Here is a 20,673-nt window from a genome sequence, read left to right as displayed (position 1 = left end):
GTGTTTACTGATTATTTCATGTCAAAACTACTGCTGTGAAAAACATCTATATGAGTGGAGGAAGCACATGCACACATCACACAGTGATCAGAAAACTGAATCAGATGTTACACAACGCCTCAGAGTACTCCAACTCTGAAATGCAATCATAGCACCGGCACTAGTCATAAACCTGCATAACGAGCCAATGCTGTGTAATACCTGATCGGAGCGTTTACACTCCCATGAAATGGTTAAACAATTCAGGTGAGAAAGAGGCAGGGTTGGGCTTAGAACAACCTTTAAAAGCAGTGGACACCAAATCACCTGTCAGAGTAGTGTTGACTGCCAGAAAGTCTCTTTAAACTGTCGTCACATCTATTGAAAGAAAGAAAACTGCAAACATGTCTGGTAAGTACATGAGTGGTTTTAACAAAGATGTCTGTTGTCAGTGATTCTTCTTATTATTATTCAAATCAAATCAAATCAAATTTTATTTGTATAGCCCAAAATCACAAAGAACATTTGCCTCGGAGCGCTTTACAATCTGTACAGGGAGTGACACCCTCTGTCATGGTTAGTTAAACTGGAATTTTAAATTTGCAACCAGATCTGATCTGTACATCAATGAACGTCACATGTAGCCGCATTACTGTTTTAGCATTTAACAATGTGAATCAGGTCTTAACAACCCACTGAAATCTAGTTATGAAATTCTGTTGACACATCTAAAGGCACACGTGTTGAGTGCGAATGAAGGTGCGGAGAGACCTAAACTGACCCGAACAAACTGGCTCAGCATGTTAAAAATAGGGTGTGGTAAAAGGAGGTTAAAATATGTAAACATACTCAGCACAGTGTAAAATGTGTCTGAATGAGGCAAGATGCAACAGGGCGGGACGAGAGAAGAAGTAAGTACTCACGTGTACATCAAGCTCTTTGGACGGCAGCCACAGACACAGTGTGTGATGTTAGTGATCTGACAGAGTTTCTATTAAAGGTCCAGTGTGTCAGATTTAGGTTGCTCTAGTCCCAGAATAGTATAGTTCTGTATTTATCGGTGTATAATCACCTGAAAATAAAGATTTGCTTTTGTTAGATTAGAATGAGCCTTTTATATCTACAGATGCTGCAGGTCCACTTCTAGGAAGTCCACCATGTTGAATCGACTCTAGATAGGGTGTTTTTTGTGTTGAGGAGAGGGTGAGGCAGCAGGGTTGCAATAATCAACGACACCACTAGATGCCATTAAATCCTCCACGCTGGTCTCCTTGAGAGATTCTTTAAAATTTGCTCATGATGTTTTTAATTTCTTTCAGTCTTCGACAAAGTGGACTTTTACTGTGTCAAAAACAACTCTGCTCACCGCACCATTGAAATCTCACGGGATAAACTGACCGTGAGAAGAGGCCAGTCCTTCAACGTGACCCTTAATCTGAGGCAAGCTTTCGACCCTCTCAATGATCCACTCAAGTTCACTGCAATTACAGGTTGGTCATTCATTAAATTACTGTTTTTTAATTAGTGTTTAAACAACCATTAAGGTCTCTGGAAAATATTGATTGATAGCTGTCCGGGTACGGCTGTGGTGGGTTGAGTGGGGCATGTACTGATCACAGGGTTGGCGTTGGTGGATCGGTACCCACCTCCTTCCTAATTGCTGATCCCAAAGCCAGATACATGGGGAACATGTGACAAATCACATAACTGTATTGGTTCAATGAGTGAAAACCAGTGGATGGATGCATGTATAAAGGGTAAACGGATGTCCGACTTCCACCTCTCCACAGGAAACTATCCATCTGAAGACACAGGGACGATGTCATTGTTCGGTGTCCCTGATAATGAGAGACGTTCAACTAATGCAAAGGCTGTGTGGAAGGCAGAGCTCCAGGAAAGCTACTCCCTACAAATCTTGAACCTGACCATCACCCCCCCAGCTGATGCCCCTATAGGAGAGTACATAGTCATGGTGGGATACAAGAACGAGGAGACACTGCTGGGAGAGCTGGTGGTTCTTTACAACCCCTGGTGTTCTGGTAGGTTGATCATCTATTACTTACTTTTACTTACTGAAGTAAAGTATCTGAATACATCTGAACTATCTACACCTGTTTGTCAATTCACTCTCTCTGTAGATGACTGGGTGTTTCTGCCCAATGAGGACGAGAGACAGGAGTATGTGATGAATGAATCAGGAATCCTCTACAAAGGAAGCGGAAACTATATCATGCCTTCGAATTGGGACTTTGGACAGGTACTCACACACACTTAACAGTTTCTTGTTAAGAGTTTTAGCTTCAGATGTTTTGAATCAACAATTTAAGTCTTCGGCTTTATTTGCTTCAATAAAGGTCTACGTTAGCGCACACGCGGCAACATTTTTGGCTTTTCCTGTCTCCTTCTCTACAGTTTGAGGACCGCATGGTGGAGATTTGTATGAACTTATTGGACCTCAACCCCAAACACCTGAAGGATCCGTCTGATGACGTTTCCGCTCGCTGTAACCCCATCTACGTCAGTCGCGTGGTCAGCGCCATGGTAGGATAAAAACCTGATTATACCTGTTTTACATTTAGATGTCATCATAAGAGATCGTTTGAGAAGTTGTTTGGTTTAAGGCCATTACGTGACAGAGTTCTGGGGGTCATTCTTGGGTCAACAAAATCTGAGATTGGTTTTCTTTCAGATCAACAGTGCAGATGACCACGGTGTACTGCAGGGACGCTGGTCAGGATCTTTTGCTGGTGGAGTCTTACCTTCTCACTGGACTGGCAGCTACGCCATCCTCAGGCAATGGCTCTTAAACTTTTTCAGACCGGTCAAGTACGGGCAGTGCTGGGTGTTCGCCGCTGTTATGTGCTCAGGTAACATCTGTAAAGATAAATATAAGTTCTAATAAAAAATCATCATCAACATTTAATAAACTTGTCTTTAGTTGCATCCCTACTAAAAATACGTTGCTTCTCAAGTGTTCCTGTCTCAACAAGGATTGCTATTGAATCTTAGTCAGCTTAACTTTCTGCACATTGCAACTTTGTATATGTTACAATTAAAGCACATTCCCAAGCAGGAAACAGCTATATGGAGTTTTAGTGAGTTAAGTGACTTTTATTTAAGTCTGAATTTGTCCGTGTTGGTCATGATTTCAGCATGAAGACAAACTGATTTCGAGAAACCAACACAATTGTGTGAATTCATCTGAATTACTCAGATCTTTGTCTTTGGTTGCAGTGATGCGCCTGCTTGGCATCCCCTGCCGTGTGGTCACCAACTTCCAGTCAGCCCACGACCGCAACCAGAATCTGACCATTGACGTGTACCACGCTGACTATGGAGTCAGGGAGAGACCAACCCGTGACAGTGTTTGGTGAGAGGCTACGATTTCTTCCCATGAGAACATAAACAGCGAGGTGCAAGCCAGCGTGAACTTGAATAAAAAAAACACTTGCACAAATAGGTCATTGGCTTGACACCAATGACTTGAACCTGTTGTACTGTTCAGTGTTGTGAATCCTCATGGGTGTGTAACAACTGTTTCAGACAAGTGCCACTCCCTTAGTGGTAGGTAAATAACTGTGCTGTGGTTTAGCACACTTTAGCCAAATTAAACAGGCCAGAGGCATGATGAGCCACATTCTCATGAGTGGTGTCAGCTTTACAAAATACTTAGTATGCTTATTTCTATTAATTTTATAGGTGTGGTGATTCGGTATGAGTCACACCCATGAGCTCTTAATCCACAAATAAATGAAGTCAAAACTGCCTATTGTGGTGAAAAATGATGTCCCGTGATGAACATAACACTTTGGCAACAGAAAACTGTCATGGCTTAGTGAAAGAGGTCAACAGACACAATGGAAGGGCAGGCTGAACAAAAGGTAACTTTAATGACTTGCAGGACAGACAGTAACACAAAATAAACCAGGTAAAGACAAAGTTCGTCCAACAAAGGATAATCCAGAAAGCACTTGAGGTACACTTAGAGCATGAACATGGGGAGAAGCACAACTGAGGAACAATGCAGGACTGGGGGAGCAAGCAAGACAGCATACAAGAGACACAACATTTCATTGTTTTCTGCAGTGTTATGTTTCAAAACCTGAATGTTTCGTTGTGTTTCAGGAACTACCATGTCTGGGTGGAGGCATGGATGAGGCGACCAGACCTGGCAGAGGACGGCAGGTATGACGGCTGGCAAGTTCTGGATCCAACCCCGCAGGAGAGGAGCGACGGTACAGACTCATAAATGTTCTTGGGTTTTCCCTGAGTAGCTCACCAAACAGGTGGATTCCAGATTCATTTGCTGAATTGTTTCGGTCGTCTCGGTCTATTATGGCACGGTTGGCAGAGACTGAAAGTTTCAAGATTATTATTTCTTCCATCCAGAAGCTTCTCCATATTCTTCCAAAAACTCCCTGAGTATGAATTTCTCTGTGCATATTATAAAATTTAAATTCAACTCATGCAAAGACCGAAATACTGATGGTTTTGCTATTAGAGTTTGTCCTGAGGGGGAAAGGTCGTTCAAGGAAAGGTTTGGAAGTCAATCATCTCTAAAGGGAAAGCTCATGGAGTGTCCGAGATTAAATTTTTTTTTTTTATTGTCAATGGTAACTGTTCATGCAATGAACTATGTCATTTGCTGTTGCTTTGCTGCAGAGATTAGGGATTAGTGCAAAGATGGAAGTAACTCTCATTACATGATAACGCCATTAGGAAGTTTGTTACTCCATTTCTTGATTTTGATCGTCTCTCCTCATGTAGGCGTTTACTGCTGTGGTCCAGCCCCAGTCAAAGCCATCCTGAAAGGAGAAACACATCTCAAATATGACGTCCCATTCGTCTTTGCTGAGGTCAACGCCGACTGTGTTGACTGGCTGGTGAGTGAGTGGAACTTCTTGAACTTCAGTGAAGGAAAAAGCTAATTAATGATAAGAGCTGATTTTTATTTTATTATTTATTGTGTGTGTCCTGTTAGGTTAAAGCTGACGGTTCAAAGATCACAATTTGGACGGACACACAGAGAGTCGGTCAAAACATCTCCACCAAGGGCATTGGCACCAATGATAGGATGATCATCACCAAAAACTACAAATACAAAGAGGGTGGGTTCATCGTGCACACACAAACTTAAAGCCATATAAACAGTGGCTCTGGAAACTGACTGAATTACTCCCCTTACAGGATCCTCCGAGGAGAGGGCTGTCTTTAGCTATGCCTGCACTAGAGACTGCTCCTCCGACTGTTTCGAAGTGAAGCCAATGATGATGATGAATAATAATGAGAGTACTGGGAATGAGGAGAGGACGCCGATATCGGGAAGTGCTGAGATTACGGTGAATGAGGAGAGTACCTGCATTGCTCCAGTGGTCCCTCCATTGACCATTCAATTTGAAGAGGTACGTCACAGAAACTAGAACATTAAATGATTCATTGAACAGGACGTTACAATAATTATATTATAATGTCATTTTAATATAGAAGTTCTACATTCTAGTTTTCAAGATGCAGAAAATCCCTCTGGGGACCTTTTTTTTTGTTCTCCCTAAATTTACATCTCCGTTATTTCTTTTCTAATGAAGCCAGACATGCTGGAAACAAAATAAACCTCATGTAAAGGTCAAATTACAAGACATAGCAGCCCAGCCAAGCTCTCTTGCCAATTGTTGTGGAGAAATTGCTGAAGTCAAAGGTCAATGGTGAGGTCAGGAGTTCAGAAAGTGTTCAGGAGCCTCTGATGTCTTATGCTGTATTATTTATTGACGCTTGGCCAAGGAGAATTAGAGACACTCTCAAAGTTCATCAGAAGTGCCTGAGTCGGTCTCACATTCTGCCCAACTCATCCTGGTGGATCGACTTTAAACCCCAAGATAACACCACAAATACTACACGCCCAGAATTAGTCACAGAGAATGTCTTTACCCATGGAGGTGTTATTGTCAGCATGTTCTAGTCTGGAGACACAGATGTCTGTTTACGCAGATTGGACCGTCAACAACAAGCTATCTATTATGTCTATGAAGGCAGCAACAGGTCTCTGTGACCCTGGACACCACAGTGTTGAGATAGACTGGCACCTACTGTTCCCAACCAAAGACAAACAACTAATACTGCTGAGGACCTCAAGGATAGAAAATTCCATAATACCAATGACTAAAAGTCAGTCCCAGATTTACTCTTGTCCGGCGGCTTCTTGTTCGCTCTTTTTCTGTTCTTAGCTATTTATTTATTTATATAGCACCTTTCAATGACAACACAGTTAAAAGCAAAAGGTAAAAAAAAGGACAGCAGAATAAAAAGGATAAATGAATAAATAGTCCAATTTGATTCTAGAGGCCAGGTGGCTGAATTTGTTGGCTGCAAGCTAGTAAACATCATGGAGCCAATGATCCAAATAAAATACAGTAGCGTAGGTGTATTCCTTTCTACAATGTTCAGGGACACTTGAAACTGTCAAACAATATATGACTTTGAAATGCATACGTGTCATGCTACAGGTGTCCATACCGACGGTTGGTGCCGATGTGAGCATGAACCTGTTGCTGCAAAGTCCGCCCGAGATCACCGATGACAAGACACTGTCCATCACCATCAGCATCCAAAGCATAACGTACAACTGCGAATCATCCATGAGCATGAAGCAGGAGGTGAAGGAGGAGAAACTTCTGGCTGGGAAAGGTGACTTTAATCCTGTGGATATTTTTCTGAATCTTGAGGTTTCTGCCTCCAAGAAATAATAAAGTAAAATCCCTTCTCTTCCACTGTCTCTGAAAGATCTGTCCATCCCTATCCTGATCCCGTTCAAGGACTACCGTAAACACCTGTTGGACTGTGACACCATTAAGGTGTCAGCCGTGATCGCTGACAAACAGAATCCAGAAGAGATATACTACGCTGAGCAAGACATTGTGCTGCAGGACCCTCCCATGTCCGTTACCGTGAGTAAAACACCACTATCACTCTTTAAAATCACGTCTGAGACATCCTGCGATCCTGCTTGGTTAAAAATAGTATAAAGATCAAATTAAACTAGTGTTTGCAGACCGAGCTGGAGGCAACACGTAGTTGGTGGTGAAAAGTTTCTATCGACTGCTTGCAGCAAAAGCATCACCTGAAATATTTAATGAAATGTTCTTTAAGTCTTTATGCATGTCTCCATGTTTTTACTGATCTGTGTCGGTTGAGCCTGCAAGCTCCAAGCAATGACTTCCAATCTACCATGAGAGGGTTATGTAAGAACGATGTGTTCAGTCTTGTGTGAGCTAAATCTGTGTGTTTCTGCAGGGTTCACACACACAAACAGACATTTGCTTGCCAGAAGTTGCCGCCTTTCGACTCCTGAAGCTGCAGGAAACAGTCCATGTAGTTTAAATATAGATTGCAAACTCCTTGTCTTTAGAAGATACCTTTGATTTGGGCCTTGCCAGACTGTTTCTCTCTATTGTATTTTGATTGTATTTGCAAAAATGTGTTTGTGTTTTAGGTGTCCGATCACCCCAAGCAGGACACGGAGTCAAGTGCACAAGTGATTTTCAAAAACCCGATCGACGAGACGCTGACTGGCTGCTCTCTGACTGTCTCTGGAAGTGGCTTGTTCAAAGAAGAGGTTAAATACAAGTGAGTGTGTGTGTGTGTGTGTGTGTGTGTGTGTGTGTGTGTGTGTGCATAACATAACTTCATGAGGGTGTCAAATACTATTCAAGGTTTTAGCCCGGTGACGGTGCAAACAAGTAATTTCTTTCACAACTGATCAATCAGTAGGACTGTAAAATGTCACCAATAATTACAAAAGTTTCTTTCTTACCTCATAAGCAACCAATATTAGTATCCCTAACACATATAGACTGTACACAGAGTTCACAGCAACACCAGGCAACACCAAACTTTCTGTTTTTTCCCCCAACAGGACTCCCGATATGAAGCCAAACACTCAGATAGTCGTCACGTTCTTCTTCAATCCCTACAAGTCCGGAAAGAAAACTCTCATGGTCAACTTCGGCTGCTCCATCTTCAGAGACATTACAGGCAGCTGCACCGTTGATGTCAAGCCACCACAGGCTGCGTAACGGTCACAAAATGCCGCCTTCACGATGTATATATATTTCAATGTTTCCAAGGCTTAAGATATCGTGTAGTCTTTGGTGATACATGCGGTATGACTTCAGTCAGATGTGGGTGTAGGGTGTAAAAAGGCAGCGAGCTACACAATAAACAGAAACAAAGAGTTATGAATGAAGCATGTTAACGGCACTCCTGTTACGCCTTGTATGGTGTTAAATATTTGGCTGTACCTTCAGGTCTGCACCTGTATTATTTGTTGTAGTGTGATAATGTTCTCTGAAAATTAATGAACACACTTGTTTAAAAAAAAGTCTGATGTCATGTAAAGAGATGTCCAGTTATTTGTCACAAAGTACTTTGAAGTTAAAGTATTTGCACCTTATTATTAGCATATTGTTATTTCATAATTGATTTGAGAAAAGGGTGAGTGACTAACACCCAATAATTAAGAAGAAGTCTGACGGGGTAAACGGACACGAGACAGATGATCGTACCGTTTGGAAACCATGGTTATCCCTGCACAACATTTCAGGTGTCCTGCCTAAATCCTGCCTAAAAAAAAAACACACACACACACTCTCTTTCTCCCTGGCTTTTAACCAAGTTGAAGTATCTTAGCATTTATCTTAACCTTCTGTGATTATGGCATTATATGTATTATATGTTAATTATTGGTCAACCTCAGTTGTTTTTAAATGTGCTTTATAAATAAAGTTTGAGTTGAGTTGAAACATCGCGAGTTTTGCTTCCACATGTTTCGCTGTCACTCCCTTCACCAAAATAGAAACCAGACAACTGCTGCTCTCCATCTCATGGTGCGTTCACGGCCGTGGGAAACACTGTTTGATGACTGACTCATTAACCAACAAGTTAATTCATTCCAAACGAAGTGTGGATTTCTATAGGTTACATATATATACACACACACAATATATACAGCGTGCAGCATAGTGTGTATTCTAAACCAGGGGTCTTCAACAGGTGGTCCGTGACCCTTAGGGGTCCGCCAAGCACTGATTGATTAACATGACCAGCTGCTATTGGAGGGAAAGAAAATTGAGATCAGAGCTTGTAACTATTCCATCTTAGTGTTTGATTCACATAGGTATATATTTCCTTTGTTCCAGATCATGTCTGCTCCTGCTACTTCTCGTCGTAAACGCCTAAACAACCCTGACTCCTCTAGAAGATCTGAGTGATGTTGAAGAATGTGGTGACAGCAATGATGCAGATTTTGAATTACACAAGCACGTATTTGTTCAGTACAGTATTTTTTCATATTTTTTAAAGAAAACAGAGATCCTATAGTTCAAAAACTTGACGTGATAGAGAAAAACTGAGACCAGTTTTCTATTCCGCACCCAGAAATTAGTTCAAAACAGCGGACAGACCTAACTCCCCAGTGTAATAAGTGTACACAAATATTCAGAAATGCACCAAAAGTTTGGATTTACTTTCAAAGAAACCGAAGGAAAACATGAAGCCTGAGGATGACATGATCAAAAACACATGCAGGATAATAACCCAGTATATAAATATGTGAAATAAAAGGCGAATAAAGTAAATATAAACCTATATATTTCATACACGCACACCTATATATTTCATACACACACACCTTTATATTTCATACACACACACACACACCTATATATTTCACACACACACCTATATATTTCATATATACACACACACACCTATATATTTCATACACACACCTATATATGTCATACACACACACACCTATATATTTCATACACACACACACCTATATATTTCATACACACACCTATATATATTTCATACACACACCTATATATTTCATACACGCACACACACACCTATATATTTCATATATACACACACACACCTATATATTTCATACACACACCTATATATGTCATACACACACACACCTATATATTTCATATATACACACACACACCTATATATATTTTCAATCCACACACCTAAATAGTTCATACACCACACCTATATATTTTCATACACCACACACACCTATATATTTCACACACACACCTATATATTTCATACAAACACACACACACACCTATATATTTTCATACACACCTATATATTTCATCCACACACCTATATATATTTCATCCACACACCATATATTTCATACACACACCTATATATTTCATAAACACCTATATATTCATCCACACACCTATATATATTTCAACACAAACCTATATATATTTCATACAACACACCTATATATATTTCATACCACACACCTATATATATTTCATACACACACCTATATATTTCATACACCACACACACATAATATTTCACACACACACCTATAATTTCACAACACACACACAACCTATATATTTTCATACACACCTATATATTTCACCACACCCTATATATATTTCATCCACAAACCTATATATATTTCATACACCACCTATATATCATAAAAAACACCTATATATTTCATCCACACACCTATATATATTCCATACACACCTATATATAGTTCATACACACAACCTATATATTTCATACACCACACACACCTATATAATTTCATACAAACACCACACACCATATATATTTCATAACACATATATATTCATCCACACACCTATATATTATTTCACCACACACCTATATAGATTTCCATACACACACCTATATATATTTCATACACACACCTATAATATTTCAATACACACACCTATATATTTCATACACACCTATATTTTCATCCACACACCTATATATATTTCAAATCGTTCCTTCAGACTCGAAGCAACTAGTTTTCATTCAGCGCGCGTCAAACGTCCCCGCATCGGGGATTAGTATTCTGTTACCCTGCCTAAGTCGCTCGCTAATTCGACCAAGCTCATTTGCAGTAACGTCGTCCCTGTGCCCCCAGTGTGCGCTGCTTGAGAGCCATACTCGACTTCGCATACTTCGTTATTTTAAGACAATACACATCCCTGGCCCGGCTTCTATATTACTCCTCACTGTCTCTAATTTTACCATCTTTGGAAAGTGTCACTCCTTGGATTGTCTCGGCATACAACCTCATTCCTCATGCAATCCGTCTTCCCTGCCTCTTCGTTTCATCTTGCTTAACACCACCACTCTTCTCATTCTCACGTCCTATCGCTCTTCACGATGCGCATCTGCTGGTCCTCCCCCTCACCAGATGGTAATCGTTCTGTTCATCTTTTCCGCGTCTGATACTCACACACGTTTACCCGTCTACTTCATCTCCTTGGTCTGTCGGAGCAGTGCTCTCACTTTCCCAGGGCTCTACCCGGCTTCACCCCGGGACCGTCTAACATCAGTTCTCCCCTCCTCTCAATGACCCGGTGATAGTAATTGCTTATACCTCGAGCTCCCCTCTTTGTCACTTCGTAGTGAGGCCGTTGAGTATCACCTTGCGTCCACCATCCGGCATAGCACCAACTCACCTCCAATTAGCTAGGTGATTACGAGATTATCATTTACGCTAGTTAGGCTAATTCACACCTATAATAGCGAGCCGAGAAGTATGGAGGATGATGTGGTATGTGCTTCTTGGCAGGGAAACGACCACGAGCCTAGCGCACATACCGGCCTACAAGATGTGTAAGATTGCACAGAATGAAGAAACTTTTTTTGAAGATTCTGGGTTCATGAGACCTAGATGTATGTTAAAACTACGACACCATCGATATGACTTCGGGCTAGCGGTGTTGTTTCTCACTCGTATGGTCTTTATTGATCGCGAGCTTCGTCACTCCTCCCTACTTGTTGATCTTATTTTATTCGTCTACGCAACAGGCCTAGATATCCGTAATATTTGTCAATCCACACACCTAGATATTTCATACACGCACACACACACACACACACAATAATTTCATAAAACACCTAATATTTCTCAAACACACACACACACACACACACACACACACAACACACACACACCACACACACAACACACACACACCTATAATTGACATCATGCGTCCAAGTCTTACAATTTCCGACAGTCTTGAACGCAGCGTGACGGGGAACGAAACCGATACGCACCGAACCCCCCCACGGGCGCTCCACCTCCACCTCCTCCACCTCCTCCTCCACCGAGCAAACTCAAGAAGTTACCAGATCCTGCCGGCAACTCCTCTGGACCGAGGAGAACCGCGTGTGTGTGTGAGTGTGTGTGTGTGAGGCAGCAGAGTAATGTCAGTGTTAGCACACAGCACAGAGCACGTCCGGAGCCGGTAGTCGTTTGGAGCAGAACACCGGTGTTGTGAAGAAAAACGCGTCCGTCCGTGAACTCAGCACCAACGGCCGGTGAGCTAACGAGGCTAACGTTAGCGGCTAGCCTCCTCCATTAGAACTAACGCTCGGAGTTAGCACCAAGCTAGGCTAAGCTAACGGAGCTAACTGAGCAACAAAAGAGTGATTAGTCAAAACAAAAACACAACTATGAATAAATATATTTATATAAATATATAAAATACACAACTACACGGACACAGCCCGGGGGTTAAATGTTTTTAAATGTTTTACTGAGAGTTTAACTGTCAAACACAGTTAGCAGCTAATGCTACAGGCTAGGTGAGCTAACACATTTAGCATATCAGTGTTTGTGATTATTAATTATTATAATTAAGTTTTATATTGACAGCTGCCTCCACCTGGCCGAACACCACCTTTATGAATATTTAAAAAACTGTCTGTTTATAAACATGGAGGTTATTTAAATATTAAAAACTGTAGCATTAAAAAATAAATAAAATAAATAAAGTTTAAATTAACATTTATATTAAGGCCTCTAAAAACAGCTGAGGGTGAGGTGTGGTTATTCAGTGTGATCCGGGTCAGCAGGTGTTGACCTTAAACAAACTCTCTATAAAGCAGATTTAACATTTTTATGTTGATACAAAAGCTGTAACATCTAAATCAGGGGCCACATACTGCACAGGTTGTAAATATTAATTTCACTGCTTTATAAAATGGTTTTGAGCTGCTACTGGTAATTCAAATAATACTTTAAACTATTTTAGTTACAATAACATGGTTTATATGACACACACACACACCTTCTGATGTGTAATACAATAAAATAATCCCAGTTTCTGTTCCAGGTTTATTTTTATTAAATTTATTCTGCATCTTCTTCAGTAGTTTGACTTTTTCCCCGTCAGATCTGGATCCAGTTTGTTCCATTTCAGCCTGTCAGAGCATTCGCCTCTGTAAACAGATCACTCCTGGCACATTGTAAATTGCCTTCAAAATAAAAGCACTGATTGTACTGTATTGATTTCTAATTTCTGGGTAACCTCACGCGGGCCGGATGTGGCCACATGTCCAGGTCTGGTTTTAAGTAAACACTTCCCTGCTCTATATGCTCATAAACACTGAGTCAGTGTAATTTTCACTGTTTTATTTGTTTATTTATTCGCAGATTACTTCTTTCTTCAGTTGGGCAGCACCCTAAACTCTTTTTACCCCCTGCTGAGAGATGCTGTGGGATTTTACAACTCCTCTATACGAGCAGGGACGCAGCGATTAAACCGTCAGCTACGCCGAGTGTTTCTGACGCTGACGATCAGTGTTTGAGTTTAGATCAGCGACTACAGAACAGGAAAAAGAAAAATGTTACATAACGCCTGTGTTAAGGTCACATTCAGACCGGATCGGGCGCCGCAGGATGGTACGGCGAGGTGTCTGTGTGTGCAACAATCGGGAAATTACTTTTTATTTCTCTGATTAACGGCGGTACATACACTCAGACAACCTGTTTTTGTGCCGTAGCGCAGGATGCCGTCTGAATGCGACCTAAGAGATGTTCTGTCAGTGCGTCTTGGGTACACTCACCTGTTCTGGTGTAAACATCACGTCTGTAGGACAGGAGGAGGTATGAGACGTTTCCTTCCATCTTCTTCATCGTCATGTTTCATCTTTTCAGATAAAAGTTAAAAAGCAGAAGAAGAAGAAGAAAAAATGCCTCCGAAGCAGAAGTCCAAGTCCTGGGAGGAGCTGAAACAAGCCGGGAACAATTGTTTCAAGACGGGCCAGTACGGAGACGCCACCAACCTTTACAGCCAGGCCATCAATGCGCTGGAGAAGTCCAGTAAGTCCAAACACAGCGTTTGTCTGTTTGTAGTCAAAGCAGCATGGCAGCGTTTGCAGCATGGCGAGTGTTCATCCGGACAGTGACACAACACGCTTGATGTACGAGAAGAAGTCGGGTTACACGAAAGCCCCGCGTCATATTTTGTTTTGAAATTTTACAAACTGATTTCCTTTTTTTCAGCCGGCTGTCTCAGGATCTTTAAAACCACGTGGTCCAAAAACCGAAACATTTTGTCTCTTTGTGGCATCAGAGAACAGCAGCTCTGTGTTTCTGTACCTTCGACAGAAAATATTTCACGTGTCCTGACGCTGTAACAAATGTTCTGTCCTCTTCTGTAGCCCTCTGTTATGTCATTGTGGCATTTCAGCACAGATGACGTACAGACAGACGGTTTATGTTTATTATTGTCGCTGGGACAAACAGGATAAAGAACCGTTCACAGCTTTTTTCTGTGTTAACAAGGTAGAGTGATGAGCTAACTGGTTGCAGGTGTGCTCTCACCTGGCCTCTCTCCTGCGCCTCCTCCACAATCATCATTTGTCAGTCGTCCTTTCGTTTTTCTCTCCATGTGTCTCCTAAACGGACGAATAATTTGTGACCTCCTGTTTCCTCTCAAGGTAAAAAGAACCCGGAGGATTTGGGCATTTTGCATTCGAACCGCGCAGCAGCTTACCTGAAAGACGGCAACTGTGCAGAGTGTGTGAAAGACTGCAACACGTGAGTGTTTTTATTTGTAATTTATAGTCATGGGTTTAATTTAACTCTCAGTTTTTGTTCTTTGAGTTTTAACTGAACGTTTCCTCTCAGGTCTCTCGAGTTGTTCCCGTTCAACATCAAGTCTCTGCTGCGTCGTGCCGCCGCCTACGAAGCTCTGGAGCGCTACAGGAACGCTTACATCGACTACAAGACGGCTCTGCAGATCGACTGCAACATCGCGGCCGCTCACGACGGCACCAACAGGTACGGAGGTTTGTGGCGGACGCTGCGGGTTCGTGTTCGTAGTTTTCAGATGTATCCAAAAAGATACGAGACGTCAGGTATTTTTCAAGGCGCCAAAACAAACATGAAGTTTGGAAACGGTTCTAGAGAATGACCCCGACGTCCTTTAAGCTCTTTGTGACTTTGTGTTCATTGTTCTTCAGGATGACGAAGGCGCTCACAGAAGCAGACGGTCTTTCGTGGAGAGAAAAGCTTCCTCCCATCCCCACCGTCCCTCTGTCTGTCCGAGAAAAACTAACCCAGAAAACTACAGCAAGCGCCGCCCCGCAGCCGAACCCAGCACCACAGCCGAACCCAGCACCCCAACAGAACCCAGCACCGCAACAGAACGGCACCAAACAACCAACCAAACCTGGTAACAAGATCCACTGTGTGTTTTCTGTCCTCTACTCGAGACTAGAGCCGAGAGATGACTGACCAACAGACTTTGACGGGTTTGAAAGCGAGTAACGATCACATTCTTCTCCTCTCGTCAGCTCCCAGCGACAAAGACAAGAAGAAAGCCCAAACCCTGAAAGAAGAAGGCAACTCCCTCGTGAAGAAAGGCGAGCACAAGAAGGCCATAGAGAAGTACAGCCAGAGCCTCAAACTCAACCCGACCGAGATCACGACTTACACCAACCGGTACGTCACGTCTTCGTCCACACGTCCAGATTTCTGAGATCTCGAGGTCGATGACTCAGCTTGAAGGTCGATCACCGTCAGCAGGCTGTGTCATTGTTGCTAAAATGACTTCAATGAATCAGACCCCCACATATTTATAGCCGAGGTTATGCTGTCACCTGGTGGACGAACCAGCCAGACCCACCGACCTGACCGGACTGAAGAATGTGGCTGATGTGGCTCGTGGATGAAATTCAGTCTGTAATCTATAGACTGTAATATTGATGTGTGTGTGTGTGTGTGTGTGTTATCAGGGCGCTGTGTTACCTGTCGGTGAAGCAGTACAAAGACGCCGTCAGAGACTGTGACGAGGCTCTGATGATTGACAGCAGCAACATCAAGGCCCTCTACAGGAGAGCTCAGGCTCACAAGGAGCTCAAGGTGAGCGCCCGCACCTCCATCACCTCCACCACCGCTAACATTAAAGTGTCTGTCTGTCTGGAAGGTTTCATGGAGACAAAATAATTGCTGCTGTTCCCCGTGGCGGCGTCTCCTCATCAGTACTCAGACGAGACGTCACCTCGCTGCTCGCAGCGGCGTGCAGTAACGGTTGGCTGGAGTTATCGTAGCTCCATATCAGTGAGGGTAGATGAAGGTGTAGTTTACAGTCAGTACGTTTACATGCAGCAAAACATTTGGACTTTGCCTGTAAACACCTTAGTCCGACCTACTTAACAGACATCTCAAAATCGGATACAAACACCTAGATAATTCGTTCATAGTCGGCATTTTAACGCCGTGTATACTCAGCAATCGGATCTAAATCGGATTTTGCATTCTGTGCATGCTCGAGAATTTCCGCCGGGGTGAAAGGAGACGTCGTATTAAATCGTGGTGTTGTTGCCAGAAAAGGTCGATCGACAGGAGGAAGATAATGCACGAAATGTTTGCAACTGTCCATCTCCTCGCACCCCTTCTTTGTTTGAATGCTGTCGGATAGTTTGTTGTTGCTGATAAGTGGAGGTCAACCGGAAGTTGCTCTTTGTTGACAGGGCTACAGAGCCACGTACTGATTGTCTCAAACATTTTACCGAACGTACCACCAGAATATATTGCAGGTACCACCGGTATAACAGACGTTAAAATACAGTGACGGTTCACACAGGAAGAAGAACCTGAGCTCCTCGGCTCCTGATCTTCACTCCTCTTCCTTTTAGTTTCCGTTTGGAGTCATGATTGCAGTTTTTTGTAACTAATCTTGGATTTAACTGTGGATCCTGAAACTGAAAAGTATTTTTATTCAGTTTCTTGTAGTACTGATGCTGTTGAATCTTTAAAATGATGAGATTCCTCCATGTACCGTATTTGTACCACAGTTTAAAATCACGTGTTAATACCAGGTATGAATGGGTTCATCATTTAACTTGGTTTTTTGCTCTAAAGATTTGTTGACTCCAGTTTTGGAAGAGTCTGTCACGAGAACTGAGCAGTGACGTTTGTGTGTTATCTATTCAAAGAGTCTTCAGTGCACCAAAGAATCGATTTTTCCGTCATTATTCATGGTTCAAACTCCCGGATCTGTCTGCGAACTCTCTGTAACCCGTCGTCATTGTTCCTGCAGGACATCAAGGCGTGCGTGGACGACCTGAACAACCTGCTCAAAGTGGAACCAAAGAACTCGGCCGCCCTGAAGCTGCTGCAGGACGTGCAGAAGAAGAAGTGATGACACATCAGGGACTCTGGAGACGGCGGTAAGGATCTGTCACTGCGCTGCGTTACAGAAAGAAGAAGAGGACGAAGAATCCCTGACGTCTTCACGAGCAGCGACACGATTCGACCGTTTCAAAGTCAGAGGACGCGAGCGCGCGTTTCCCAAAAGCTTCCCCTCGTACCGAACACGTGTTTTGATCCCTTCGACTGTCGCTGGAACAAACGCGAGCTCGGCCACGAGACGCTTCTGGGAAACGCAGCTGAGAACTGAAGAAGAAAGAATGTTTGTATCTCACCAGTTTTAAGTCACTGAGTATTTATGGTTATTTAAAAGAGCTGAAGTTTATTGACACATCAGAATTCTAACCGAGAATAAGCTTTTGCCATCGCCGTGTGACGTGACGTTTAGAAGGCGGAGCTCCTGCTCGACAACTAAACTTAAGTTCACTGTTGACCTTGAATTGTTGATACCTTGTTCGATAACACGATAAAAAGAAATCAGACAGACACAGCAGCATTTTAATATTCTGTCAAAAAACAACCAACCGTCTTTAACTCTCTCTCTGTCTCACTGTGATCGTTGGTCGACTGCACGGGAGGCGGAGGAAGAGCGAGCTGGAGTTTATTCACGACTTAATCAGTCGTGGATGGCGGCGTTCTGATTGTAGATCTGTTTTTTTAATAACTTCAGTACTTTGGATAGTCAACGTTTAATTAACGGAGATTGTATTGTTTGAAACCTGAGCAACTCGAGGTCCGCTTACTGCCATCAACTGACGCACGCTTCAAAACCATCGACGTACATCATGTATGTCATTTAATATCTATTAATGTGCATTATAATGTGAGATTTATTTGTAAATTCACTTGAGTATTTAGCATATCTACCACAGGTAATATTGACATCATCTCACAGAAAAGTACTTGTTGCAATACTTCCCATTATTATGTATTATTCTATAGAACGTCAGAGTAGAACGCCCATCACTAAATACCCGAAACTCGGTGATCCAGTTTTCTGGAGGTTACCGAGCGATTTAATCGCTGCGGTTCGACCCACCGCCACATCGAAGCCGGCTTCACGTCACCGGTGATTGTAAAAGGTTTATTCTGTGTTTGAATTACAAGAAATCAGCCTTTTTTCTTTCACACCATGTTCTACTCTCAGGTAGTTTATTTATCCTATATTTGGTTTTCTGAGGCTTTGAGTGAACGTTTGTCAGAGGATCGATGTTTCTGGTGTTTACGTCATATCGAGACGGATTGAAGAGATCATAAAACTCAAGGTCTTGTATCTCTGAACCCTCTTTAGTCAAACTGGTCGTCATAACTCTGATATGACGTGAACGTAGCATCGGTCTTTATCCTGTTTGTCAGTTTATATTGGTAAGGTTTGGTCCGATACAACCCGTGTCCTGCCTCGTGTCAGGATGTCTGAATGTCTCGTCACTCTGACAGTTTACTGATCAGTTTGTTTCCTTTCCATTTGAAGGTTTATGAACCAAGTGAAACTGTCCTCAGACGGGTCATCATCAAGTACTGTCTCTTATTTTTTTTCCTAATATCCTTGTTCTGTTGTGAAATTCTACTGTAGCTCGGCCGTCTCCATCTTTGCCCAAAGTGCCTGTTTATCATCCTCCGTCTGCTACTTTGGATTAGTTTAACACCTCGAGCTCTGCTCTCTCTCTCGTCTGTAAGTTACAGCTACACTTAGGATTACTGCCCGACCCCGCCTGCAAACTAAGATCCTTTTTTTTTTTGTTTGTTTGTTTCATCACATCTGATTTTTGTCGACCTGCTTGTGTTTTAACTGCAAATAAACGTAATAAACAATGATTGTGTCTTTTTTACAGCTTTAAACTAAACGTTTGGGGAAATTTCTTGAGGTTGACCACTCGTAACTTAGCATAAAGATTGGATTGGGATTTGGGTGTGAAAAGAATTTTATAATGTGGGGATACGTGCCAGAACATGTCCTGACTCTGAGTCTGAAGTTACGGGCCTGGCTAAGAACACATCCCCACCTGTTAAACGGGTTTAAGTGGTGAAGCGGTATAAAATCTGTACGGTGATGCAGATGTAGCGTCTTCATCGTGCCGAGGTTCGAACCAGCAACCTTTGTTCCCCGTGAGGCTGCAGCACCACACGCTACTTGGTTTGAAATATTTGATCCAACGTCCCCAGCTGCTCATGCAAACAACCTCGTAAGTGCAACTACCAAAAGAAGGTAAGTGAAGTTTGTGTTGGCAGCGCGCTCGGACGTGACTTTTCCCAGATCTGGTCCAATTCAAACATTAAAAAGGAGCATGGGGCAATTAAAAGTTGATTAACTAGGATTCATTCGAGCGTTTAATGTTTGAACCTGTTGCAGATCAATCGGAGGTGTTTTCTGCCCTTTGGTCTTCAAAAGAAAAGAAATTTGCATGTCGCCAGATTTGCATTTTAACAGTTAACAGACACGATCAGGGAGAACACGGCAGCCTTCTGTTATCCGGTTCAAAATTTGCATTTCTGTGTCCACCAGATATGAAACATTAACAGCCATGGAAGCAAACAAAGTGGATCAACGGAGTAACGTTAGATTTGCGTAAATATTGGAGATAAATTTGAAAGATTCGAGTGAATCAAAACAATGAAAATGAAGTCATGAACTTTGTATTTGAAATAATTTAGGCTGTATCAGAAATCAGAATGCTGAGAGGATTTTTTTTGGGAAGATGTTAAAGGTACCGACCCAATTCATCGATTATTTCCCCTTGATTAGTTTCCAAACACTTGACCTAAAACACCGCTGTGGGAAGATACGAAGTCATCGAGTTCCTCAGTAAACACACGGACCAACTTGAGCTCCTTCCAGACGGAGACGGTTTTGTTGAGTCCATAGAGAGGACAGACCAGGTCACGGCAACTTTTAGCTCGAAATTTGTCAAAAACACGACCCACTACCTCATTACTGTTTTGCGCAATGTTTCTTCCACTGGACGTTTGCTTTCTGTCCCTCTCTCAAACAAATCGGACACTAATCAAATTAAACTAATTGCCGTTATTTCGCAGTGACCATGATGAAAAAGCTGACTCATGAAATAAACCCAAGTACCGACTCCAGTGTTTTAAATTTGGACCGCAGTACCAATTTTTTAACCACTAGATGTCGCTGTTTACAAGCAAAGTTACATGTTTCGTTTAAACTTTTTGGAAGT

At 42.3% G+C, this 20,673-nt stretch overlaps 2 protein-coding genes across 3 annotated transcripts; both read left to right on the top strand.

Annotated features, from left to right (window-relative positions):
* Positions 1–287: 287 nt before the first annotated feature.
* tgm8 (transglutaminase 8) lies at positions 288–8,353 on the top strand. Its single transcript, XM_027278847.1, has 15 exons — positions 288–390; positions 1,299–1,469; positions 1,770–2,018; positions 2,118–2,236; positions 2,392–2,520; positions 2,669–2,846; positions 3,214–3,349; positions 4,105–4,214; positions 4,747–4,862; positions 4,961–5,087; positions 5,167–5,381; positions 6,480–6,660; positions 6,757–6,920; positions 7,466–7,599; positions 7,889–8,353. The coding sequence occupies exons 1-15, from the start codon at positions 384–386 to the stop codon at positions 8,046–8,048; spliced, it is 2,196 nt and encodes a 731-aa protein (XP_027134648.1). The 5' UTR covers positions 288–383; the 3' UTR covers positions 8,049–8,353.
* Positions 8,354–12,132: 3,779 nt separating this feature from the next.
* Positions 12,133–19,309, top strand: tomm34 (translocase of outer mitochondrial membrane 34). Of its 2 annotated transcripts, none has more exons than XM_019275500.2 (8): positions 12,133–12,228; positions 13,994–14,158; positions 14,779–14,878; positions 14,969–15,121; positions 15,304–15,515; positions 15,637–15,784; positions 16,078–16,204; positions 17,385–19,309. In XM_019275500.2, exons 2-8 carry the CDS (start codon positions 14,029–14,031, stop codon positions 17,484–17,486), a joined length of 972 nt encoding a protein of 323 aa, XP_019131045.1. In that variant the 5' UTR covers positions 12,133–12,228; positions 13,994–14,028; the 3' UTR covers positions 17,487–19,309. The 2 variants fall into 2 exon arrangements, with proteins under 2 accessions (XP_019131045.1, XP_019131044.1); XM_019275499.2 differs by having other exon boundaries at positions 12,133–12,372.
* Positions 19,310–20,673: the final 1,364 nt, after the last annotated feature.

The sequence above is a fragment of the Larimichthys crocea genome, chromosome VI (assembly GCF_000972845.2).
Source record: "Larimichthys crocea isolate SSNF chromosome VI, L_crocea_2.0, whole genome shotgun sequence".
Classification (NCBI taxonomy): domain Eukaryota; kingdom Metazoa; phylum Chordata; class Actinopteri; family Sciaenidae; genus Larimichthys; species Larimichthys crocea.
Note: the sequence above shows the minus strand (reverse complement) of the source record. Positions and strands in the feature narration are given on the sequence as shown.

What these genes read in the sequence shown, in the direction of transcription:
- tomm34 (XM_019275500.2), top strand. Translation starts at nt 14,029, where the DNA reads ATGCCTCCGAAGCAGAAGTCCAAGTCCTGGGAGGAGCTGAAACAAGCC. An exon ending in TGTGTGAAAGACTGCAACAC is followed by an intron (nt 14,879 to 14,968) that starts GTGAGTGTTTTT and finishes GTTTCCTCTCAG; the next exon opens with GTCTCTCGAGTTGTTCCCGT. An exon ending in AGGCTCACAAGGAGCTCAAG is followed by an intron (nt 16,205 to 17,384) that starts GTGAGCGCCCGC and finishes TTGTTCCTGCAG; the next exon opens with GACATCAAGGCGTGCGTGGA.
- tgm8 (XM_027278847.1), top strand. An exon ending in TTACAACCCCTGGTGTTCTG is followed by an intron (nt 2,019 to 2,117) that starts GTAGGTTGATCA and finishes CTCTCTCTGTAG; the next exon opens with ATGACTGGGTGTTTCTGCCC. An exon ending in CCGACTGTGTTGACTGGCTG is followed by an intron (nt 4,863 to 4,960) that starts GTGAGTGAGTGG and finishes GTGTCCTGTTAG; the next exon opens with GTTAAAGCTGACGGTTCAAA.